The sequence below is a fragment of the Chelonia mydas genome, chromosome 1 (genome assembly GCF_015237465.2).
Source record: "Chelonia mydas isolate rCheMyd1 chromosome 1, rCheMyd1.pri.v2, whole genome shotgun sequence".
Lineage (NCBI taxonomy): Eukaryota > Metazoa > Chordata > Testudines > Cheloniidae > Chelonia > Chelonia mydas.
This window is the reverse complement of record NC_057849.1, coordinates 223,894,744-223,921,830: the sequence shown is the minus strand read 5'-3', so window position 1 is coordinate 223,921,830 and position 27,087 is coordinate 223,894,744. Positions and strand designations below refer to the sequence as shown.

The 27,087-nt window shown below is 40.7% G+C and overlaps 1 protein-coding gene across 5 annotated transcripts in view; it reads left to right on the top strand.

The window, feature by feature from the left end:
* Nucleotides 1-27,087, top strand: part of ATXN10 (ataxin 10) — a 157,556-nt gene that overhangs the window by 106,923 nt on the left and 23,546 nt on the right. For 2 of the 5 annotated variants that reach the window (XM_043536331.1, XM_043536385.1), the window contains exons 10-13: nt 14,094-14,157; nt 14,950-14,953; nt 21,918-21,923; nt 22,610-22,642. In XM_043536331.1, coding sequence (XP_043392266.1) covers nt 14,094-14,157; nt 14,950-14,951 — 66 coding nt within the window. In that variant the 3' untranslated portion in view covers nt 14,952-14,953; nt 21,918-21,923; nt 22,610-22,642. Of the gene's footprint in view, nt 1-14,093; nt 14,158-14,949; nt 14,954-20,194; nt 22,643-22,757; nt 22,899-25,595; nt 25,737-27,087 lie in introns of all 5 variants that reach the window. The other 3 variants (XM_043536419.1, XM_043536251.1, XM_043536288.1) reach the window with 3 other exon arrangements.

The window sequence follows — 27,087 nt, the reverse complement described above, 5'->3', positions numbered from 1 at the left end:
CTTTTTCATTGTTAAGATCCAAGGGTTTGGGTCTGTTCACCTATGCAAATTGGTGAGGATTTTTCTCAAGCCTTCCCCGGGAAAGGGGGTGTAGGGTTTGGGGGGATATTTTTTCGGGGGAAGACGTCTCCAAGTGGGCTCTTTCCCTGTTCTTTGTTTAAAACACTAGGTGGTGGCAGCATAGCGTTCAAGGACAAGGCAAAATTTGTACTTTGAGGAAGTTTTTAACCTAAGCTGGTAAGAATAAGCTTAGGGGATCTTTCATGCAGGTCCCCACATCAGTACCCTAGAGTTCACAGTGGGGGAAGGAACCTTGACATGGTGGCAGAGCGATGGGATAATTTTGAGATTTTTTTTTTTTTAGATCATTTTGAAGCAGAAGCACAGTAGGATTTTAAAAGGACATTTTTTTCCCCTTTGGGCTGCTTGGAAACAGATTTTAAGCTGAAAGCAGTTAGTTTGTTGTCTCTGCCGGGGGGCCAAAGCAGCAAGCATAACAAAGGGATTTGTCTTTTTTGAGCTGGAGTTTTCTCTACCTCAAGGCAGGGTAGTTAATCTCCTGCAGGGAAATTCACAAGTTTTTCACAGACTTGAAGAGGGGTTTTTTTTTGTTTTGTTCTTTAGCTAAGAGCAACTAGAGGGTTTTTCTGTCTATTTGCCTGGAGACAAAGGATTTTTTTGTAGGCTGAGAATAGCTATCAGAGAACATAGGTATCACATAACAGCCCCAAAATTTTACAAGCCAGTTTTTGGGTTTTTTTAACTCTCTCGGGTGTAAAGTTAGTTAAAAACAGAGAGGCAAAGATGACAGAACCCAAGGCAGAAAAAGCCAAAGAGGCTGCCCACAGGAGAGAAATGGAGGCAAAGGAAAAAGAGTGGAAGCATGCACTGGAGATGGAGAAGGCAAAGGCTCAGCAGAATAGCAGTCCTTCTCCATGTACCGCTTCACATCCCAGGAAGTTCCCCACCTGCAAGGCAGGCGATGATACCGAGGCCTTCTTAGAAAACTTCGAAAGGACCTGCCTTGAGTACAGCATCTCTACAGACCAGTACATGGTAGAGCTGAGGCCGCAGTTCAGTGGACCCTTAGCAGAGGTGGCGGCTGAAATGCCTAAGGAACACATGACCAAGTATGAACTATTTAAAACCAAGGCGAGAGTCAGAATGGCGCTAACACCCGAGCATTCCCGTCAGCGGTTCAGAGCCCTAAGGTGGAAACCAGATGTGTCATTTACCCGACATGCCTACCACATTGTGAAACATTGGGATGCCTGGATATCAGGAGTAAATGTTAAATCTCCAGGAGAGTTGCCCTTCCTAATGCAAATGGAGCAGTTAGAGAGTGTTCCTGAGGAAATAGAAAGGTACATACTAGATGGGAAGCCCACAACTGTAATCAAGGCGGGGGAGATTGGAGCCAAATGGGTGGAGGTGGCAGAAAAGAAAAATACTAGTAGCAGTTGGGGGCAAATATCAGAGGGGGCAAACTGGAACAGAACAGGTGGAGGCAGGAGAGAGCAACAATCCTGGTCGCAGTTGGAGCAGAGACCAGAAGGGACAACCTCTGACCTCACCCTACTAACGGGGACAGCCCAAGGCCCCAACTACACACCAAGGAACACTCCAGACACCTTATCGTCCTGCCACACTGTTCTCCAGCAACCCACCTTCCCCCAGTAACCCGTCAGCTGGACGATGTTTTAAATGTAACAAGCCAGGGCATGTAAAGGCCAACTGCCCCAAGAACCCCAACTGATTTACAGTTCATTGCACCGGAATCACACCAGTGGTCCTCAGGTCCAGATACATCCCAGGTACCCTCAGAGCGGAGGGAAACTGTGAGTGTGGGCGGAAAGAAGGTCACCGCGTGGAGGGACACTGGAGCACAGGTGTTGGCTATCCATGCTTCCTTAGTGGACCCCAACTTAATCAACCCAGAGGCCCAAGTGACAATTCAACCCTTCAAGTCCAACTCTTTCAATTTGCCTACAGCCAAGTTGCCTGTCCAGTACAAGGGCTGGTCAGGAACGTGGACTTTTGCAATCTGTGATGATTATCCCATCCCCATGCTGTTGGGGGAAGACTTGGTCAATCATGTGAAACTAGCCAAGGGGGTGGGAATGGTCACCAGCAGCCAGGCTAAGCAAGCTGTCACGCCTAGCTCTGTTCCGGAAACTTCTACCAGAACCCGGTCAGAGGTAATGGAACCAGACCCCACGCCAACGTCTGCAACAGCAGTAGTGGATCCAGTCTCAGAACCGGAACCGGCGGAACAACCAGCACTAGGACCATTGCCAGCACTGAATCCAGTACTTGCAGCCCCAACACCAGAGGGCCCCACTGAACCTGCACTGGCAGCAGCAGATAACCCTACCCAAGAGGCTCAGCCGGAGCCTGAACCCCAACATAGCGCACTAGCAGAGAGCAGTTCACAGTCAGCAGAAACAGTCCTATCACCTGCATCGCTTCCAGAGGGACCAAGCATAGGTCCACAATCCAATGAGGAACTGATGTCTCCAGCATCAAGGGAACAGTTCCAGACTGAACAGGAAGCAGATGAAAGCCTGCAGAGAGCTTGGACGGCAGCAGGGAGCAACCCACTGCCTTTCAGCTCTTCTAATCGATCCAGGTTTGTTGTAGAAAGAGGACTTTTATACGAGGAAACTCTTTCTGGTGGACACCAGGAAGACTGGCGTCCTCAGAGACAGTTGGTAGTTCCAGCTAAGTACCGGGTCAAGCTCTTGAGCTTAGCCCACGATCATCCTAGTGGCCATGCTGGGGTGAACAGGACCAAAGACCGTTTGGGGAGGTCATTCCACTGGGAGGGAATGGGCAAGGATGTTTCTACCTATGTCTGATCTTGTGAGGTATGTCAAAGAGTGGGAAAATCCCAAGACCAGGTCAAAGCCCCTCTCCAGCCACTCCCCATAATTGAGGTTCCATTTCAGCGAGTAGCTGTGGATCTTCTGGGTCCTTTTGCGAAAAAGACACCCAGAGGAAAGCAGTACATACTGACTTCCATGGATTTTGCCACCCGATGGCCGGAAGCAGTAGCTCTAAGCAACACAGTTCCCACAGTCTCCGCCGCTCATTGGAATTCTGGGTTGAGATCCCAATGCCTGATGGTGCAAAAAAGAAATGCAGTCAGCGTTTCACCCTATCTGTGATTTGGAGGGGCGTGTCATAAATATAAAGGGAAGGGTAAACACCTTTAAATTCCCCCTGGCCAGAGGAAAAACCCTTTCACCTGTAAAGGGTTAAGAAGCTAAGACAACCTAGCTGGCACCTGACCAGAATGACCAATGAGGAGACAAGATACTTTCAAAGCTGCGGGGGGGGGACAAAGCGTTCTCTCTGTGTGTTGCATTTGCTGGGACCAGAGCAGAATGCAGGTTAGAACTCTTGTAAAAAGTCAGTAAGCAATTTAGATATGCATTAGATTCTGTTTTGTTTAAAAGGCTGATAAAATAAGTTGTGCTGAATGGAATGTATATTCCTATTTTTGGGTCTTTTTGTAACTTAAGATTTAGCCTAGAGGGATTCTCTGTGTTTTGAATCTGATTACCCTGTAAGGATTTTACCATCCTGATTTTACAGGGGTGATTCTTTTACTTTTTCTTGAATTAAAATTCTTCTTTTAAGAACCTGATTGCTTTTTCATTGTTCTTAAGATCCAAGGGTTGGGTCTGTGTGCACCTGTACCAATTGGTGAGGATTATATCAAGCCTTCCCCAGGAAAGTGAGTGTAGGGCTTGGGGGGATTTTGGGGGGGAAAGACTTTTCCAAGTGGGCTCTTTCCCTGTTATATTTGTTAGATGCTAACCTAAGCTGGTAAAAATAAGTTTAGGGGGTTTTTCATGCATGTCCCCTCATCTGTACCCTAGAGTTCAGAGTGGGGAAGGAACCTTGACACTGGGTATCAAAAGCTGCTATCTACCTGGCTTTGGTCTAGGTTGCACCTGGGTTGGCCTAATTGAAAAATGAACCATAGGTTAAACTTTTTCCCCACAAGGGCTTGAGATCAGATCTATTACACCTCTACCGTAAGAACAATTAGAGTGATATCAAAGTAACGGAAGAGTTACCCAAACCACAATTCTGTTGTTTTCTGTTTCCTGCTAAATGTTACAGTTCTTCTAATAAAGAAAAGGAGGACTTGTGGCACCTTAGAGACTAACAAATTTGTTTGAGCATAAGCTTTCATGAGCTACAGCTCACTTCGTCGGATGCATGTGGAGATTAAAGTTGGCACTGCTAAATAAGAAGTAACGTTTGCTACAGTAACAGAGGGAGAATTCTGTTGCTCGCTGCAGACTTCTAATGGCTTCCCTGACTGGTGTAATTTGAAACACAAGCACCAAAGACTGTTAAACTACCGTCAAGCTTTAGCAGTCCATTGTGTCCTGAAGTCTGTCATTTTATATTTGGCATTTCTCCAGAGTTCTAGTGGGTGACAGACCAGTGCACAATCTCTTTCCTGAAAAACTTCTCCCTCTTCTATATTATCCTAAGGCAATGGTAAGATAATATTATTCTTATCAAAAATAGTTTGTAGCATGTTATGTAGTGTGTCTTAACCAAAGCCCTCGAGAGATAAAGTGGAAAATTAATTACTTATCCTCCACCCTTCACTAAAATCTTGTGAGAATCCTGCCTACAATGTGTGTATATAGGAATGTGGAGAAAGAAAATAGCAGAAACCATTAATAATGTCTTTCTACTATTTTCATTTTTCAAGTGAACTTTCTCCTCCCAGTTTTTTTTGGCTGTGGGATTAGGGATGATATAAATATGCTCAATAAATTATTCTTTATTACAGTTATTTAAAACATATTAGCACTACTGAAGTCAATTCATAATTGTAATAAGAAACTCATGGGTGTGTCATTCTGGGAAATTGCCACCACTTGTGTGGCTGTGGTGTTTTGCCTTCTGCTTCAAGCCTAATGATGCACCTCGACCATTGCAATCTCAGCAGGATGGGCCATTGTATCTTACTGCTTAAGTGTACTGAGAAATACAGCAGTCATCAGGATTAACCACACTGTGCTTTAAAATCATTCTGTATCTTTTTTCCTGCTTTTGAAGATTTGAGAACTGTGTGTAGAAACCATTGCAACAAATCAACTTTTATTTTTGATAATTTAAAATTATTTTTCTCATAACACTTTTAACTGGTAACTTAAACTGAAGTAAAAGGAAAACTCAATACAACAGAAAACATCGTTTTTACAATAAGTGGTACATCTCATCGTTCCAGAGCGACTGGTTGGTATTTTTGTTTGTTTAACCAAACACAAACGTGTGCCTAGGCTTCTCCCAAAATTTGAGGAATGTACCGACTAATGTACCGACTAATAACGGAGATGGTTTGGGTGTGTGGGGAGAAAGCGAAGACATGATTGCATGGTTACTACTCAAGTGCTATTGTAATAAAGCAAGCATGTGAAGTTGTGTGTTCCTTCTCCTCTTCCCTTCCCCCACCAATCCCACCCTGCACTCACATAGTAAGTGGATATCTGTCTAGTTGACATGACTGGGTGTCGAGGAGTACTGGATTTTAAGGAGGGGGGTTGAATGAGATTGACTGGTTGCTTTACAAATCAGTTCTGGAGGGATGTAGCGGACAGCATGGAAGAAAATTATCATGCTATGGTGGGAGAATGGACAAACCGATAATGAAGCTGGCATTGTTGGCAGAGAGGAGGAGGTGGTAATGTAAAATAAACTGTTATTGCTGCAGAGTTAAGATTGTATCTTAAAAAGCACTAGTCATCAGAGGACAACTCGAATCTATTCTTTAGTGTATGTACAATTTTTTATAAATGTTGTATTCCGGTTGTATCATAAACATTTGTGCAGTTTCAACTGATCTAAGTCACATGGGCCTGATCTTGCAAGGTACTGAGTGCTCTCAAAGCCCCACTGAAGCAACATGACTGCTGCTAATGGCCCCTGGGGTATAAGTTATCCTGGTTATGCCCCCCCATTCTCTGGCTCATTTACTCTTTGCCACCAGAGCTAGATACATTGGCTCTACCACCAGAATCCACAGGGAGGAGTTGCAAAGAGGCTGCAACTTACTGAAGAGTGCGGCCCTCTGACTGTTGCATTATGCAGCCTTTACTGGGAAGGGTTTAAAGTTCTAGCATATTTACCTAATTGGCAGGTAAAAGCTGAATCACTTTAAAAAGCTTGGTTTCAGAGTAGCAGCCGTGTTAGTCTGTATTTGCAAAAAGAAAAGGAGGACTTGTGGCATCTTAGAGACCAACAAATTTATTTGAGCATAAGCTTTCGTGAGATGAAGTGAGCTGTAGCTCACAAAAGCTTATGCTCAAATAAATGTGTTAGTCTCTAAGGCGCCATAAGTACTCCTTTTTTTAAAAAGCTTGCATTCTGTTAAAAGTATGCTGCCATCTTTTGCAGGGGCTTATTATCCTAAATCCTCAAGCGTACTACAGAACCACCACAGGATCAAGCTGTAACTCAAGAACCCCTTAATGCCCACTGGCAAGGGGGTTACAGGCATGTCCTGTGTCTAGTATGCACATTCTGGGTCATCAAAGAATGTCATGTGTGGTTTTAAATGAAAGTCAGTGTCACACTGGTCATGAATATCATTATGCAATGTATGTATAGATGCTATTTAAAAAGTTACTTATGCTGAAAATGTTTTAAAGTCTGTATTGTGGCAGAGTTGACAAACAGATTTTCTGTCAGACAAGAGCTGTTTATTCACCTGTGTCTCTGTCAGAAGTAAATTTCCTTGTAAGCTTAACACAGTGTGGAGAGGTGTGAAATCAAAAGGGAAGCAGTACACAGGAAAAATAAGCCACAGGTGGTATAGACCATGAATTTTGGGGGATATAAGTAGAAGGCAATTAAATCACTTTTATCTTGCACCTAGTAAGTAGATGGACACCATTTGCATTGATTGAAACATTGCAGATGACAGTGGGGTGAGATCTCTTTAGACAGGAAATTAACCTGTTAAGTTTAGTCTCTGGAAAGTGTGTTTGTGATTTTGTTTATTATGGAACAATTTGTTTCCAATAGCCTTACTTACGATCACTTGAATCTTTGGCAATATACTTGTTTTAACTGTAAATATATCTCAGTGCTGTGATGTTAAGCAAAGTGTTGATCTTGAGTTGAATCATACAAGCTGGCTTGTACTCTATTTTCTTTGGGGACAGCAGACCAGGTATTTCTGTGTGTGTTCAGTGGCCAAGGGGCTGGACATTACAGAGGAACACTTCAGTGGGAGTTGAACCTACAAAGCAAAGGGCTGGCATAGCCAAGAGAAGAGTGCTTGGTTGGCGAACAGGCTGGTAGTGTCAGGAAGCTGATAGCCAGTTAAGTACAATGAAGTCTCTCTCACGCTGGAGGCAGTGGGGTAACAAGGTGACTTGCAGTTCTTACTATCCTGAGAACCATCACGCAAGTCCATCTGGGAACTTGCTTATATCTTTCGCTAATGAAAAATTTCACGATCAATTAGGATGTCGTGTTAGCCTCATCCCTTAGCCAGGCAAGCTTTTCAGCTCCTACTTGCTTTGACAAAGTCCTTAGTGCTAACTGCACAGTAGATCCACATTTTCCTGTGTATTCTCACAATGGGGCCAAAACCTTCAACTTCTGGAGAAGAAATTAGCCAATCAGGTGACATGGAAAATCAGGCAGCCTGCTTCCAGCCTTCTGTACTGACTAGGCCACCTGGAGATTAGCTCTGCTACAGGCCCTGATTCCTGACGTATGCACTGTTGGATCTTCCATTGTTGGATCTTGTGGCCAGTTACAGTGTTGGTCAACAGCACTTCAGGGCCTGACCTTCTGTTTTCCCTCTCTAAGTTTTTAATGATGTCATTGTACATATCCAAGATCACATCTATCCTGTCACTGTCAGTTCCAGTCTTCAAAGCTGACATAGATGTTCTCTGACTGATTACCATATATTTTGTTCTCAACATTTATTTTGTGTACAAAAGCCATTCCATCACCAGTGCAGTCAGAAGGACTAGGGATTGTGTCAGCTGCTGTTACTATTTGCTCAAGACTCTTTGCCGGGGCGGCTGCTGCATTTGTCTTCACGCTGCCGACAAAGTTGATGAGAGCCCAAGGCAGTGGTCCTCATGGGTGCAGCAACACTTCCTTTATGTCCAAATTCCAACTTGCTGCTTCCAAAAGCATTTGGCCAAAAACCTTGTGATCCACCTTTAATATAATCTTCTTGTTTTGAGGCTTTTGTTTCCCTGGATTTCTTTGTCACTGAATGTCTACAGTTTTTGCTTTGGCAGCCTATCATACAAGTTTTGGTTTGGCTGCTCTGTTTCTAGCCTGTTATGTCTGAAAGCTATGTATGCACCTTCTCCTTCGTATATAACAGATCCCCTCAAACATCTTCAGGAGCTACAGAGCCAGTAGGGGAGTGAGGGTTTTGTTTTTATTTTTTGGTTTTTTTGGACAGGTGAGAACTTCCTCATTCTTATGCTTTATGGCAAAGGTCAAACAATTGTTTTTTATTTTGGGGTTGCGGTTTTTTTGTTGCAGTGGCTGGTAAATTTTTGTGGTTCAGTCTTCAGTGTTATGTGAGGATCTGGCCATTATTTGTTCCCTGTGGTATCTGAAGGCATTTTCTAAAACTAGTCCAGCAGATGAAGTCCAAATTCTGTTTGACCTTCTCCAGCGGAGTAATTTATCTGGTACAAATGACAGTCAAAAGGAAGGTGGCACAAGAGCTCTTTTAGATTCCCTTTCACCAACGGTACCGTTTCTGCTTGCAGTTACGTCAACCAGAAAGGTAGAAGAAATCCCAACATTTTCTAGAAAGATTCCATTCATTACATATCACCCTGACAAAATTGTTCCTGAGAAATATATTTCCATCTGCAGAGAAAAATTCCAGTTTCCACATTAATCAAGAGAGATTACTTCTGCCCCAGGCCAGCATGAGAAAAGGAAAATAACTTGCACTTGTTTGAGGTCTTTAGTTCTTAAATTTTACCTGTATTGGGATCAACTGTATTTGTTCTTTTTGGAGAGTCACAAAAGTATCAATCTGGACAAAAAGTAGCTGAATGAATCCATTGGTATCTCTAACAAGGGGTCTCTTTTGTCTCTTGAAGAAAAGTCCATCAGGCCAAAAGTCAGACTAATTCTTGGACAGAAAAGAGGGAGCCTTTGTGAAAAAAGGTTTGCAAAGTGACCACCTATAAATCCATCCACTCCTTTTGTTATAGGATCAGTGCTAATACCTCAGATAACACAGTGTTTAGGGACCATGTTGTAAAGACCATAAAGGAAAAAATAGTCAATAGGTTTATTTTCCATCTCCCTAATAAGGTTATTTGGTATTTCTCTATACAGCCCAATTGTGCAAATTACTGAAGCTAATCTCTGCAGAAAGGGGAATTTTCCCCCGATCTCTGAAGTGGGTTTCTGTGAGAGTCAGTAGCTGCGGTTGTTTGTTTTTCCTACACCATTGGTGGTTGGTGATCACAAGATGTGTAGTTTTTGAGAAGTTCTTGTTTGCTAGCAGCAGCCCCTTGTAGTCAGAAATTTTTCTTTCAATTTGTTCCTCTGCCTGTCTGTTGCCTGCAGTGAGAGTAGGGGCCTTTTAGCATGGATTACGAGAGATACTCACATAATCTCATTTTGCTCGTAGGGAAAAATTTCCCTTTTTTTGCGACATAGCCTCAACACATGCTATGTCTGTGAAATATGTATTGTCTCTGTAGCTGAAATAATGATGGAAAAGATAGAACCGAGAAACAAAACCAGTCACACATGTTCCAATGGAAGAGCTATTTCTGTTGAAGTATATCTTGTCTAAAGACATTTAGAAGTTCTTATTACATCACATTAAAATATTTGCCAACAAGACAATTGCTTAGGGATTTTTAATCTTGCCATGTTTTTATGCTTAAAACAGTCTAGTTGTTTAGCACTTGTATAACCATAAATGTGCATGGTTGTTTGGAGAGAATACAGGTATTTGTTGTTTTATTTATTTGTATTGGGGTACCACTAGGAACTCCAGCTCCATTGTTCTAGAGGCTGTACGTAACACTCTCCCTAGAATCTGTGTGTAACACACACACTCACACACACGATATTGCTTGTCACAAAGAGCTTACATTCTGAGTAATGGGGCCAACTTTAGAGGTGTCTGAATTTAAGTCTAGCAGTAGTCTAAATTCCTGTACTTCTGCTTTCTTTGGGCCTTGTGTATGTTCATGTTACACTAGTAATAATCAGTAATAACAACTTCCATGCACTTTAAGAAAATACTGCTTCTGGTAGAATATGAGGGATAGCAGTCTTGCCTTTTTGCCTCCTCCTTCTACAGCCCACAGAGAAAGAGGGTTTATTGTATCCCTATCAGAGCCTAAGGGCCTCTTATTTTTTCTCTGCTCTTCACCACTGTCACAGCCAAAGTGTGCAGACACAACCATTATCCTTCTGGCTACAAGTGACTAAATAATGCTCTCTTCAGAGCCCATCCATGCAACTCTCTAACTGGATATAATCAGACTTCCTCAGTGCACCAAAACTTTTACCAGACAGAGGAGCAAGACATATGGATTGTGTGCAATGCGGTTTTCATGGCCCCTGGGAAACACTTTAGTATGCAGGGGTGCAAAAGCCATCCTATATCCCACATGCAGTCACTTCACCGTCGGCCCCTTGTGCAGCCTCTGAGCATTTTTCTGGGCCCTCGACACAAAGGTGAATTTCATCCTTAGACAAAAAAACACCTGAGATACGATATACTCCTGGTGCAGATAAATCTCCAATAATGCCAATGAAATTACAATCTGCCAGCAGCAGTGAATTTGACCCTTGTTGTGCAAGTTTTGGACTGCACAACTTCAGTGTTCAGTCAGATATAGCAGTTACTACTCCTCAAAACTGACATGTCCTAACGTATCTAAATAATACTCAGTACATACTTACCTTTCTTTCTTTCTTTCTTTCTTTTTCTTTTTCTTTCTTTCTTTCTTTCTTGAGTGGACTCAGTTGGCATCTTCTGTTGGGGGAAGGCCACTTTATAAATTGGTGTATAATTATTGCTTTTCAGTATTGTACATTTGGGGAGATTGTTTTGATTAGTGACTTCTACAAATTGAAATAAATAGCTTGTGAAAGTCCATCTTAAAAAAGGGAAAACTAACTGACAGTATCTTTTTAAAGTCCTTTTGTAAATGGGAGGCATTTTCCATAAGTGTGATACATTTGGAGTGTGCACATTTGTTGAACATTTTGATATTGTCCTAAGAAACATAATTACAGACAATATTGTTCACATTATAGAATAGTAATATGGAGCAGTGTTTTAAAAGATAATTAATGTTTAGTTACACTATTTTTAAAGTGTTGATTCAGTTTACACCAGAATTTATCAAGGGTCTAATGTTTTTAGTTACCTGATTACATTTATATGATCATTTAATCCTTGTTAATTTTCTTAATTGATGGTAACTGACATTTACTGTCAAATGTGGCATTCTTTGCTGCTTCTAGAAAGCCGTACAAGAAATTGTGATGCAATATTATCTTTTCAAGATTTCAAGTACTTATTGATGTGAAAACTGCAGGTGGTGTAAGGATGAAATTGTGACCCATTAATGTCACTGACAAAATTCCCATTGATTTCAGCGAGCCCGAGCTTTCAGCCTAAATGTAGACTGCAGTTTTATTTAATTGCTTAAACCAGCATAATTGTTCCTGTAGAATATAACTGCCACTCAGAAAATTACCTGGCATTATGCTAATCCTGTGCAGTACCTAATTGTTGACCAGTAGGCACCACTGTGTAAGTAGAAGCTACTTTTAGTGCCTTCTGCTTCTAATCCAGGACAATACGTGTAAGTGCAGGCAAAAAGTTACTTGTATATTTGCAGGGCTGGGGCAACAACAATTAACTTCTTCCCTGTGTGTGTCTGTGTGTGATATTTGTGTAGATTTGTCCCTTCTCAAACAGAATTGATCAGTCCCCCACTGCCCCCCGCCCCCATCCCCACGCACTCTTCCCAGGACACTACACGCTACCTTGGTGGTAAGTTTGCTGAGGTTCACATATTGTTCTCTACACCCCCATCTCTGTAGGAATCCATACAAAAGGTGACACCTTATACCCATTACTCAGAGGCACCTCGGTGCCAAAGAACTGCTCTTTAAGGGAAGAAAATTAAGGATTACCACCAGTTCATGAATCCTGCTAGTGTGCCTTTATTGAAACTGCTGCCCAGGAGTAAGGCAGGAGAGCTGGAGGGGGGGGGCTCATGATTTGAGAGTTTAGGGGTAGGACCACTGCCCATTCTGTAGGCAAATTGTACCAAGTTGGTGCAAGATTTAAGAGATACTCTCTGAATTTTTTTTCCAGCCCCGATGGATATTTTTGAGGGAGAGCCATTGTAATTTAAAAACTAACTTATAGTCAGCTCAACCACATAATGAACACTAGTAAACAAAGCTTGCCTTGAAGAATGTTTCAGAGGAAGCATTACCAAAGTAATCTTTCATTTGCACACACAGTAGGGTTCCTTTCTGCCTCACTTCATCCACCTACTCTGATGTAACTCATGGTGTACCTATAGAAGTAAGTGAATTGGGCATATCCTTCCTAGATGCAAAAAATGGAACCCAGTTGTTTTAATTATCTGTATATTTTTTCATTTTATGCTGTTTAAGCTAATGTAAATGGTTGTTCATGAGTTTTGTAGTTAACATTTCTTGTTTATTGCATGAATATTGACAGGCTGATACTTGTGCTGTAATTTGCTGCTCATGTTCCCATTGATTGAAGGAATCTCGTCAGTACCCATAGTAACTTCTGAGTACTTGTGAGGCTTTTAATTAAATTTTACTTGTACATAGTGTTTTTTTAATCAGACATGAACAAACTGCCTCACTTATTTCAGTTGACAGCACTTGATGTAAATTAATTTTACTGTTCAACATTTTACTGATGGAAAATAGAAGGTAATGTTCTGGGTGGATCAGCATTTGGCCACAGAGTGTAAAAAATCTCTTACAAATGCAGAGGACAATTGGATTATTAAAAGGTCACTGTTTGTTCAAGCTTTGAAGTGCAATATCATACGTGATATCCTTTGGAAATCACATAAGAAATAGCCTGGATGGAATGCATATTTTAAAACTTGTTTTATAAATTCAATTTCTTCTAGATATACTTATGCACGTTAGCTCAGATGTGCTAAAAAGGCTTTTAAGAGCTATCAGAGCTTCTTGGGTGGGGGTGGGGGGTCTGATAAGCTATGTCAGTTACAGTCTCTGTCTATTTCTGCTGTTACTTTCTCATGCTATCATTGAAATTCTATACTAATATTGTATGGAGTGGGGTTCATAAGAGGGGTATTTTGTTGAATTAATCTGTGAATTTAGTTGTGTTTTACCTTTATGCTGTTGAGATTCACATTTCAGCCTTTTCTCCCCACCTTGCCCCCCCTTCTTTTTTACAGTTAATGTTCAGTTACAATTGGAAAGGGTATCCATGGTGCAGTGTAAATTTGTGATTTTTTTTGTTTTACATGACGCATATAAAAGATCTTGCCCCGAACAGCAAATGTGCCTACAAAAGTATAAACCCATCTCTCGGCTGTGAATCTAAAAAGATGGTTGCACACTCTCTGATCTCACCAATCTCAGTTTGAAATCAAGTTTTCCAGAATTTAGACAAAGTTTAGTGTTTTCACACCAGTAGTATGTCAATGTACATTATGTAAATGTACTCGTTCGTGGGGTTTTTAATCTATTCAGAAGCATAGGTTTTCAATTTAGTGGGTGAGACATAAGCCATACAAGGACATACCTCATTTAGACAAATATTGGAAATAGGAGGCATGTCAAATGAATGTACATTTGTGTGAATACTTTATTATGTTTGTCTAAAAAGAACTTTTTTTTCTTTACAATTTGGCTTAACATGTTTCACATACTTTTAGTTAAACTAATGTGCAAGTGCCCGTGATCTGTTGTATCTTTGCAGTGTCTATTTGTTATTTCTTTCATTCTTTGCTGCCAACAGTATTGAGAATTGTATTACATTAAGAAAATTTGTTTTAATTCAGGTTTATCGATTAGATGGAATTCCACTGATCCTGGACAACTGCAGTATTGATGACAACAACCCTTGTATCCTTTTAAGTGAAGTTGTAACAGACTAAATTAATGTATATTCTCCTATGACATCATTTGGGGGACACTGTATGCATATATGTATGAGTTGACCTACCTCCGATAATCTTCGGAGTTGAGCGTTGTATCCAATGTCATTGAACTGGTGGTTTCCCCTGGATTTACATTAAGGTCTCAGATTTAATCATTGACTGTAGTCAGCTTGAATATAACCTGTTCTTTAACTGTAGCTCCTACTAATCTCTGTATAATGCAAATACTCCAGGCTACTGTAGAAGGCATTACAAATCATCCTACCAAAGAGTTGATTTCATATTTTTACATGAAAGTGAAAGAGTTGATTTTTTTAAAAAAAATGTCCTAGTTATGGTAATACCTGAACATCCTTAGAAATTTCCATTTTTCATTACTGAGTCTTTGACCTTGTTTGTAAAATTGAGGATGCCCTTTTGATCACTTGCTTAATGGTTTTGTGCTGTTGTTGTTTCTGAATACTATATGAACTGAGAAATACATACATGTACAACATAACATCAATAATGCAATTTGAACTTTTTTTTTTAAATCAATAGCTTAAGAGAACAAGACCCTTCCTCACTCTCAGCGCAACAGCATCCAGACAGAGGTTTGGATAGCATTATTTTTAAAGTGTTCAAGACAAATTCCTGGGAATGCTTTACCTTGGCCTGTGCATAAACCAGAGTCAGTTAATGCTCTAGGGAGATTATGGATGAAATCCTATCCCATTGAAGTCCATTTGAGTTTTGCCATTGACATTAATGGGACTAGGATTGTCACCCTGTGGATGGTTTGTGACTCTCAGGGTGTCTCTACGCTGCAATAAAAAACCTCCAGCACCGAGTCTCTGAGCCTGCATGAATTGACTCAGGCTTTGGGGCTCAGGCCGCTGGGCTGAAAAAGGCAGTGTAGTCATTTGGGCTCAAGCCCAGGGTCTGAGATCCACCCTCCGCCCCCCATTTGTGGCATTCCAGACCCCAGCTTCTAGCCCGGGCCCAAAAGTCTACATTGTTGTTTTTAGCCCCCCTGCCACAGCCATAGTCAGCTGACCTGGGAGCTGTGAGTCTTTTATTGCAGTGTAGACATACTCTAAGGCTCTGTTCAGGAAAGTACTTAAAGACCCTGCTTAAATTTATGCCATAGAAGTCAGTGAGACTTAACATTCTTCAAGTTAAGCATGTCCTTAAGTGCTTTCTTGAATCGGAGTGAACTTGGAGTGTTTCTTGAATTGAGACCTATGTCTTGTTTTGTAACGTCCTCTGTATCCTTTGTTCACTGTTAAAACTCTGGATTGGGATTCATAATGGAAATCTGAATTAAAACCATACTTGGTCATTGTAACTGACCTCAGAGGTTTTGCTTCAACTGACATTTGTCCAGTGAACTGAAATAAGTAGATAAAATAGTAAGCAGTCCATCAATTTTACACACTTATTAAATCTGACTAGTGGAAAAATAGTTCTCAACTCAGAGACATATGTGGCAATTTATGTGAGGGAAAAAATAGTTGTCAATTAATGACGCAGATTATTGGACTGGTGGTGAGGTTTGATATGAACAGTGCAGATGATGTATTATAGGGGCTTTTTCCTATGGCTTAAGAACAGCAGCATCCCTAAAAAGCAGCAACTGGATTGTAGCTTGAAGGAAACTACTTTAAAAATGTCCAAGAGATTTTTATCATGGCAATTTTATTGTCAGAGCAACATTTAGGTGCCCACTAATTGTCGCAATCAGTCGAGGTGGTAAGTCATCTCTAGACAGCATATTAGGATAACTAACAACATTTGATCCAGTGACTACAGCCAACATGATTACTGACTTGTGATGTGCAGATCCTGAACAAACTGACAATACAGTCTGTTTACCATCCTCACAGGACAGTTTTAGAGTCCAGCCAAACCTGACCACAACTTCTAGACCACAGTTAGATTTTGGTTTTTATATTTTTTTAAAAAGTTAATTCAGATTAACAAATTAACTTCAGAATAAAAACCCACCTGCAGCAAATATGGTAAAACAAAGAACAAAACTGTGAAACGCATTCTAATTTTCATCATAATTTCATTTCATAACTGTGGTTAATCTATCACTTAAATCAAATAACTGGAGGGTAGCTAATGTGATGCAGATTTTTTTTAAAAAAAGCTCCAGAGGAGATCCTGGAAATTACAGGGCAGTAAACCTAACTTCAGTAAGAGACAAATTGGTTGAAACTATATTAAAGAACAGAATTATCAGAAACGCAGATGGACATGCTTTGTTGGGGAAGAGTTAACACGGCTTTTATAGAGGGAAATCGTGCCTCACAACTCTATTAGAATTCTTTGAGGGGGTCAACAAACGTGGACAAAGGCGATCCAGGGGGTATAGTGTGCTTGGATTTTCAGAAAGCCTTTGACAAGGTCCCTCACTAATGGCACTTAAGCAAAGTATGCAGTCATGGATTAAGAAGGAAAGTCCTCTCCTGGATCAGTAACTGGTTAAAAGATAGGAAACAAAGGGTAAGAATAAGTGGTTACTTTTCACAATGGAGAGAGGTAAATAGTGGGGTCCCCCAAGAATCTGTAGTGGCATGACTGCTGTTCAACATATTCATAAATGATCTGGGAAAAGGGGTAAACAGTGAGGTGGCAAAATTTGCAGATAGTGCAAAATTACTTAAGATCGTTAAGTCCAAAGCAGACTCCGAAGAGTTATAAAGGGATCTCACAAAACTGGGTGACTGGGCGACAAAATGGCAGATGAAATTCAGTGTTGATAAATGCAAAGTAATGCACATTGGAAGATCTAAACCCAGCTATACATATAAAATGATGAGGTCTAAACTGTTAGCACTGAAAAAAGAGATTTTGGAGTCATTGTGGATAGTTCTCTGAAAACAATCACTCAATGCGCAGTGGCAGTCAAAAACACTAAAAGACTGTTAGGAACCATTATGAAAAATATGGATAATACAGTAAATATCATATAAATCTATGGTCTGCTCACACTTTGAATACTACATGCAGTTCTGGTCGCCACATCTCAAAAAAGATATATTAGAATTGGAAAAGGTACAGAGAGAGGCAACAAACGTGATTGGGGTATGGAGAGATTAAAAAGACTGGGACTGTTCAGGTCAAAAAGGAGATGACACAGGGTGGACAGGATGGATGTCTATAAAATCATGAATGGTGTGGAGAAAGTAAATAAGGCAGTGTTGTTTACCCCTTCACATAACACATGAACCAGGGGTCACCTGATTAATAGGCAGCAGGTTTAAAACAAATATTTCCCATAATGCACAGTAAACCTATCAAACTTGTTGTCAGGGATATCATGAAAGCCAAAAGTATAAATCTCTTCAAAACAGAATTTTATAAGTTTATGGAGGACAGGTCCATCAGTGGCTCTTAGCCAAGATGCTCAGGAACGCAACCCCATGTCTCTGACTGGCAAATGTGCTGGGACTCCACAACAGGGGATGGATCCAGTGATGAGCTGCCAAAATCTTAACAACTGGTTCCCTATAAAAAGTTCTGATTTAAGGGATGTGCCACAGTATGTATTTTTTGTACCAGTAGGGTTACCATATGTCTGTTTTTTCCCGGGAGGAATTTTTAAAATTTAAAAATTCCTCCCAGATGGCGATTTAAGAACCAAAAAGTATGACATGCCCAGGAAAATACAGATGTATATTAACCCTACCTAAAGTTATTTTTTAAAAAGATGGGCCTGAACTAGAAATGAGCTCCATTTCACATGTGTGGGTCCCCGCCACTCCCTGGGGGTGTGCTAGGGTGACCAGATGTCCCGATTTTGGGGTCTTTTTCTTATATAGGCTCCTATTACCCCCGCACCCCCGTCCTGATTTTTCACACTTGCTGTCTGGTCACCCTAGGGTGTGCACATGTGTGGGTCCCAGCTGCTCCCTGCCCTCCTCATTGAAGCAGTTGTGCAGGGTTACTGCCCTGGGAACTGCAGGGCACCAGTGGATGTGGGGCCAGCTGCAGACAGGGGCATGGGGCAGGGGTAGCTGGAGACAGGAGGGTACGGGGTTGGCTGGAAGCAAGGGGGTGTTGGGTTGGCTGGAGGCAGGGCAGGGGCTGGCTGCAGGCAGGGGCTGGCTGCAGGCAGGGCAGGAGGGTGCGGGGCGGGCTGGCTTCGGGCAGTGCTGCAGGAGGGTGCGGCAGGGGTTGGCTGGAGACGGGGGGGGTGTGGGGCTGGCTAGCTTCGGGCAGGGGGGTGCGGCAGGGGCTGGCTGCGGGCAGGGAGTATGGGGGTGGCTGGAGACGGGCTGGCTACGGGCAGGGGGGTGGGTACTCATGGGGAGAGTGGCTCGGAGCAGCCCGAGCAGCAGGGCGCAGCCCAGGCCCAGCAGGGCAGCTGGGGACCCACCAGGCAGCAGCGGGAGCCCCAGGGGTCGGGGGGAGCAGCAGCAACAGTGCTTGTGCCCAGGGCCAGGCGGCAGCCCACATGGCTCCCGCAGTGCAGCGCCCCCGGCGGCCGGAGGAGGAATTATATCACTTCTCAGCTGGAGCTCATCAAAGCCTCAGCGCCCCCTGCAGGGAAGCAAGTTAACAACCAGTTCTAAACTGCTTCAAAATTTAAAAACCGGTTTGTGCGAACCGGTGCGAACTGGCTTCAGCTCACCACTGGATGGATCACTTGACAATTGCCCTGTTCTGTTCATCCCCTTTGAAGCATCTGTCCTTGTCCGCTGTTGAAAGACAGGATACTGGACTAATTGCACCATTGGTTTGACCCATTATGGCCATTTTTATGTTCTTAAGAAAGCTCAGCTATTTAAAACATTTTAGCTAATGTAATATTTTTCCATACATTTTGATATAAATTGACTTTTTGTGAGTGCAATTATAGACATTGTACCACTTTGGAGAGAGAATGAAATGCCACTTGCTTGAATTTAAAGGTTTATCTAATGTAATAACACCTTTTAATATGAGCTTTCATCACAGACTTGTTATGCACACACACAAGGGGGCAGTGTTCAGATTGCTGTGGGTACTTTAACCCTGAATTTTCTCATTCTATTGTGGAGTTGTCACTGGGATACCAATGTTGCATTAACCTTTTCTTTCATGTTAGTTAGCACTTGGTTCTGTTATGCCTTCTTATTGCTTAAATGCATTCTTATTAACATACAAAATTCAACAACTTCTTTTAAAATGGGTGGGTGGGTAGTAAGGCCCTGCTTTGCTGTGACAAACTTTTCTGAAATGGTCAAAATTATTAATTTGATTCTCTATTTTTGGCTACTGCCTTCAGGACTTTCTCAGCGTCAAATATCTGACCATATTTAGTCACAGTTTCTCTCCCTACTATCATATTCTCACACATGAGTGATGGATCCATTCCAGATGATATATTGGAATTTCACTGGCTTCTGAAATAAGTATCTGAACCTGCACTTTCATAACGATGTTCTCCACTCTCCCTTTCCCTTGTGTACAGACCTTAGGAGACCACATTTATCCTTAAGGCCTAGTACTCCTTTAATGCTGTTATGCAGCATGAATTTGACTTCCCCCTCCTCTTCTAAGCATTCCACATGTGATGCATTCCCAGCATATCTCACTGGGGGAGCAAAAGGAAGAGTTAAGAATTAGTTTCTGGTCTCCTGCTTTGTAGTACATTCTGCTATGTCTGGGCACTAAGGCTAGATCATGTTTGTTGATCAAATATGAGTGTAAAAAAGATGAATGTATCTTTAAATTATAATAATCTAAGGAGATTTGATTGTCAACCTCAATTTGGAACAAATTTTATCTACACTGTAAGCAAAAAATCCACCTTTACTGAGATTAGACAGCCTGCCCACTTCCACTTAAAAAAAAAAAAAAATTGCCAAAATTGCAACTCGGTCTGTCTTCCCTTTCTTTTTATTTCTTTTTTTTTAAATACAAGTCCTTGGGTGGCTGTTCTGATAGATTTTTAAACTGACACAAAGCTCATTATACATGATCACTTGTAATTGTGTTGCTGTTTTCCTTGATAATAGTACATTTTGAAGGTAATCTCAGCAGAACCATTCTCCTAAGTTCCTTTCAACTTGTTGCTGTATCTGGAAAGGACACATAACCATTTCCAACTGAATTAAACATTTGACAGAATCTAATCACTCTTATAACCGTACAATGCCTAGGAGCAGTCAGAGTTAAAAAAAAATTTTTTTTAAAGTCTTTAGAAAATGAAAACCCTAAGGATTTCAGGCTTCATCTTACTAAATTGTTATCTCTGCATGTTTTTCATTTTGTCCACAAGAGTGGAAAGACTGAGTTTCATTTAAATGCCTGTGATTTCTTTCCAAGGGTCTGTCATTTAAAAAAAAAAAAAAATCAGGTCTGTAATGTCAAGTGTAAATATATAATCCATTTTTTAGTTTCAAAAGCATTTTGTATAAAATTACTTTGAGAAAAATGAACAATGAAATGATATAAATGCATGATAAGATGCAATATAGAGCCACTCCTAGCTATAGCTCTAACTGCACTCTTCAGCAGTCAGGTGAGGATTTAGGCCAGGATTGTGTAAATTGAGGAATGCCCTCAACACTTAATGACTTCACCGAGAGTTGAGTTCTTGTCACCTCGCAAGAGTTGTTCAGCTGCTCACAATATTACTCCCTCAGGGGTTTACAGAAACACCTAAGAACTTTAAATAGAGGGTATTTCCCCAAATTCACTTTTACAGTTCTAGTGCCTATTTTTGTGGTTTAGCTTTAATTCTTGGCTGCATTTCTCAGATTTCTCTTGGGTTAAGCCTTTCCCAGTAGGTTAAACTCAGATTTCTTTTTTATAGGAAAACTGATTTCCTATTAAACATTGCATAGATATCTATTTTTATTTTTGATATTTATTATGAAGGCATCTGTAATGATGCTGTAGTTAAGGTTGCATTTTGATTTCCACTTAAAAAAGTCTAACATTCCTATATTCTCTATTCTATATATCCTATATTCTATATTCTAGAATTCAGTCTCCAAATTTGACACACAAAATCATCAAAAGAGAATTGCATGTAAAAGATTCCATAATTTTTGCAGAGAAAACCTTTACAAATGCTTTTTTTCCTCCTGTAAAGCGCACAATTTACAAGGAGATGCTAAACTGCCATGTTAGAAGTTGAAAGAGCTGTTAGTAATTATTTAGAGAGGACAAAATCCTTTCATAAGTCCCTTTATTGGTATCTGATGGAAATAAATCCAAAGGGGAGGAAGTCTCTGCTTATGACATTTTCAAAATTAATTACTGTTGATACAGACCAGTTATGGACCCCTAAGATTATATTCCATTAGATCTAGAACAGCTTCTATGGTGTACCTAAGAAATATCTCCATCTTGATGACTTGTAAACATATTTGTTGGAGCTCAGTTAAGATATCCAGGCAGCCTTAGCCTCTTGATGTTGCACTCAGATTGGATGTCCAGTTTCAGAGAGCTGTCAAGCAGTCTGTCTAGTCAGATCTGACCCACATCTTTAAGAATTGGATGATGGGTTAGTTTTCCCTAGCAGGATATCTAAACAGGCAGTTTTCAAAAGTAAAAGAAAAATCATCAAAGATGATTGTGCATATAGATTTACTTCCAACCCATCTACACAGCTTCTTTGAGTTAGATCCTCAACTGGTATAAGTTTACATAGTTCCATTTAAGTCAGTGGAACAGTGTTGATAAACATTAGCTGAAGATTTGGCCTCTGTGCGACTTGGATAGAGGGAAAAGAAATTGGAGTAGAACTGGGCCTATGGCTCTTTATATGGCGTCTGAAGATTCAGACTGCCAGAGGAAGGATGCTCATGGCCTTATTGTTTCTGCTCCCATGGAGTTTTCTAGCTCAGCACCAGTGGCACATGCCTATGTTATAAACATTGATCTATACAAGAAACCAAGTAAAACTGCAGTTAATGGCAAATAAGGTTTCTTTCTTTCTTTCTTTCTTTCTTCACATAAAAAAAAAAGAAATAAACTATAAGTGCACACCCAATGTACGTCCAGTTAGGAACTGTTTTCTTAAGGAAATGTAGTCCTTTCCTACTTACTTATCCAAGGGATTCTTTGGGCTCAATGTTTTGGTCAAAAAGATCTATTTTCAGGTAAACTTGAAAGTAGCAAATATTTACTGGAGTGGCCTAACTCAAAGTTGCCTTGACAAAGGCCACTCTAAGCAAAATTTTGCTGTGCCATAACCTCTCATGAATACCTTTGTAATGACTTTTATGCAGTGTGGCAAGTATATTTTTGAGGACTTTCCAATACATTTTTAATTAGCTATAGAGTGCCCTGTGGCTTGCTTTCCATTTGTTTTGTGCTCTCTTTCTGCCATTTAGGAGCACCAAAAGCATACTGCTCACGTTCTAGAGAGACAGTGGTTGTCTGGGGAAAGAGTCAACAGATTTTTTTCCTAAACTTAGACCAGTTAATCCTATTCTATCAAAGTTATTGCAGTTTGATAACAATTGGTAAGTTCTGCCATTTAAAGTTAACACACCTCTGTAATTGTCTTGAATTTTAATTCTGCATTACATAATTCTGTTGAATAATCCACTACGTCCAAAATTCTGTTTCCAAATACAGGTCTGAATATATAGTGTTTTTCAAAATGTGTTCAGATTTTGTATGGATGTTGGAATGAAGATTTTTACACGTCTGCTAATATGCTGTTTTACATCTGGCTGATTACAACAGCAAGTCTCTTTAACTTGAATGACCTGTACAGTAAGTGTCTGTGTTATATGAACTCAAGTCTGGCAAAATTTTCTGTAACCAAAAGTGCAGTAATACTTGAAGGAAAAACAGGGACTGCCTTTTTTAGATAATCATGCAGCTGGGCACTTATGAGAAGCAAGAATTGGCAGCATTATTGAAAGGGAAACCTGTGGTTGCTTTAGGCTTTCTTATTCCAGTGGTTGCTGTGAATCCACACACACAGAGACCTTAGTTTGGATAATGGATAAAAATATTGAAAATATAAATAAAAGCTAATTTTCAGATACTCCCTTTTAAACTTCTACCATTATATTCAGTCTGAAAGTCATCTGAGAGGTAGATTCAAAATATTTTTGACTTCATGGCAGCAGCTTGTATAATTGTGGTTCATGAAACCTCTGGCTAAAGCTAGAAGAAATCAAGTTGCTATGCTCTACAACAATGGCAGTTTGTTTTTGTAAAATGCCAGGAAAGACTTTTGGGGGAATTGACAGACATTTTATTTCAGAGTTACAGAGTGCAACCTAAAACAGGCCACATACTGTGAAAAAGCCTCATTGCTGAATAGAAGCCAGTAGAAAGCAAAAATAGAAGGGTTATAAAATTTTTAGAGTGAGCCATCATATAGTTGGGCTTTTTCGCATAAATGTGGCTATCTCTAGTACGTTGCCTTTCTTTGAAAAGCTTGCCACAGACTTTCTCAATGCGTTCAATAATTTTTAGGTGCATTACTCAATTCTGTATTTTCATGGGCATAGACAGGACAATAGTATTTCACCTAACATGGTGCATGCACAGGGAGAAAACAGTAGTAGTACTCTCCCAAACACTGCCTACAAACCAAGATCTTTCCATTTGAAATACACTATCCTTACCCTGCTCCCTGTAGACCAGTGGTTCTCAACCCCAGTTGAGAATCACTGCTCTGCTTGGTTCCCACTACAAGTAAGACTCAAATCTCCTGGTCTTAATGGGCATGTCTCCTGCTGGGGGCAGCTCTGGGTTTTTGCATTTGTACCATGTGCGCTATTTCATGCTGTGTTGCTGCTGCTCTCATTCTTGAGCACATAGAATTATCAATACTGTGTTGTCTATAAACCAGTACTGATGGGCATCACACCCCTTGAGGGTTTGAAAGCAATAATTTGTTGGTGACTCAGCCAGGAGGTAAAGGCTATTGATGGAAACCTGGTGGACTGGAAAGGGGCAGGACCTGGAAGGAGAACAGAGGACCCTGAATGTGGCAGATTAGATCAGGGCCAGTAGTGCCAATGGTGAAACAAGATGGCAGCTGCGTGGGTTAAACTAGGAAGAAAATAAAAAGGGTGACAGCCAAAAAGGAAAGCACTATCTTGCCAAGCCTGCCAAACTCAACTCCTCTTTGTGAGATTTTTAAAAACCCAGAAATTCTGAAAGGTTTTTGGTTATGGTGCCTACACGAACTTTAATATAAATCCTTCTGCATATGCCTTGCATTAATGCATAGCTGAACTGATTTATCCAGGAGCTGGAATTAGTACAAAATTACACTTGTTCCTTGAACAGGAACCTGAACACTTTTTGATCATCATGGTTGATTCCTTTCCCTTCGTTTAACGGGCAGAATCTCGGCTTGCTGCTACACTTTCTCTGTGGTTTCCATATAGGTGCTAATCCATAGTGAGCAGCTGAAATGTAAAGCCCTCAATCTTCCATGCTACAGGGCTTCCTGAAAGGTGTGGTTGCACTATGCCATCTTTCCTATGGAAACACCAGCATGCTGGATTCAAATGGGTCCCAGCAGACCTCAGCAGTGTTGTTTGTTGTTGTGCTGATAGGTGAAACCATTACTACCCACAAAGACTCCTTTCAGTGGGGAAGATCACTTGCCCACTCCCCAAACACTCCTGCTACTAAGGGGCCAGAGGGTCTGAAGACTCTTGCAGATAAAATGTAAGGCTTCTAGTCTTCAGAGAGGAAAGATGATTTTGTAGTAAAGACAGTGGCCTGGGACTCAGGCCGTCCAGACTCCATTCCCAGCCGTACTGCACCAACTTCTGATGTGACATTGGACAAGTCATTAAGACTTAGAGAGGGTTTTTCAGAAGCACCTAAGGGAATTAGATGCCCTGTTCCTATTGAAAGTGATTGAGAGCTGGGCACCCAGCACCTTTGGGCATCTTTGAAAATCCCATCTCCAAACTCACTTTGCATCAATTTTCCATCTGTAAAATGGGGTGGTAAGACTTCCTTTCACCAAAATTTTAACTTGTCTACTGAGATTGTATCCTGTCTGTGGTAGGAGTGTCTCTTACCATGTCTTTGTACAATGCCTTGTACTGTGAGGCTGTAGCCTTGTTTGGGTCTTATAGGAGCTAACGTGAAAATTAAGGATGGTGTTTGAGCAGCTTAACTGAGCCTTTCCTGAGTTTGGTGAATTTAAATGTTCATACAAATTCTGCAGTTAGCTTAGGTTTTTTATTTTCTTTTACAGAAATTTTTTTTGAGAAAGAGAGAATACAGAATGTCCTTCCTCTACCAGCTGCACAAATAATTCTCACCTATCCTGTTGTTATGACAAATGAGTGCACTCTCGCCTTTAAATTCAAGGTCATTCCGAATATGAAAAACACTAAACAGCAAGGGGAGAAGTGTGATTGGCAGTTCAGGGAAGAGATTCTGTAGATGAAAAATACCTTGTTTTTGTAATTATTTTTTTCTCTGCAGTGTAATGATTAGGACATCACATTGGGAGTAAAGATTCCTGAGTTCTGTGCCCAAATGCCATGGACTGGCAGTGTGAAGCTGGTCAGGCCTCTTAACCTTCTGTACTTCAGTTTACTCCTCTACTTCTTGGACTGTTGTGAGGTATAATTAGTTAACGATTGCCAAGCATTTTGAGGTCTTTGGATGAAAGGTGATACATATGTGTGTATATAGTTATTTCTTAGAGGTATTTTATCCCGGTACTGACCCCAACCACAAGGTTCTATATTTTATAACATCTAGACAGGGTATAATTTGTGATAGTATTCCTCCAGGTTAGTGATTCTGGCAATCATATTTTGTTTTTGCTCTTATTAATGTCCTGGGAGACGAGATTAACTGAATTAAAAATAAAGCCTAGATCTCCTGGATAGCATTGCAGTTCACTGTGCTTCCTGTAATTTGTTCATCCCAGGATGCATTTATACTATGAGTCTTCAATACTAAAAAAGGTTTTGAGCTGTGCTTACCCTGAGTAAGTAAGTAAATGAAGTTCAAGCTTTCTTTAGAACATATAAACCTGCCATGTTACACCCAGGCAGAGATGTACATTTGGAAGTCTTTGTGGTTGAAATCCCTCACCCTTTTTCATAATTCCTACCAGTACCAACTATGACCATTAGCACAGTACACAGGTACTACTTGTGCAGATCTGGACGAAGTAACGCCAGGTATATTATAACATTTGTGAGGACCTTCTTGTACACCTTATAATATTTGTAAGTCCCTTCAGAAGAATAAACTCTGAAAACACCAACTCATGTATGTAAAAGTGAGGAATTAATAACTCATTATTTCTAAACCAAATTTTGTCATAGTTGTCCTCTGCCCTAATCCTCTTTCGATGACTTAAATCTATGACAAGCTTGAATTCCTGAAAGAGAGTGGATTTTGAGTTACTACAGATCACCAAAAGATGAAACAGAGAATATATTTCACTGCCTTGTTACTCAAATAGCTTGCTTGATTTTCCTTCAGCCTTCTTTTAAAAAAAACAAAAAAACCCCACCCTCTAGGCTGAGACTAAGCATGAGAAATTTGAGACCCAAAAATTCTTTTTTAAAGGAGTGGTCCAAAAATAGTTTTAAGAATGGAATGCCTTCTGCAAAAAGCTTCCATATTTCAACCTGTCTTTTTGACATCTCCTCTTGCATGTCTCTCCAGAAATGTCAGACTTAACATTGGCAAAGCTGAACTCCTCATCTTTCCTCACAGATCCTTCCAGCCTTACCCTATTTTCTGTCACTATTGACAACAATGCCATTTTCCCTGTTGCTTAAGCCAGTAAACTGGAGACCATCTTTGACTCTTTTCTGACGCTTGCTCCACAAATCTAGACCATGTTCAAATCTTGCTACTTCTTTCTCCATAATATTTCCAAAATCCTTTCTTTCTCCATCACTAAAGCTCTCTTACAGGCCCTTGACATCTTCTGTCTTGATTACTGCAATTA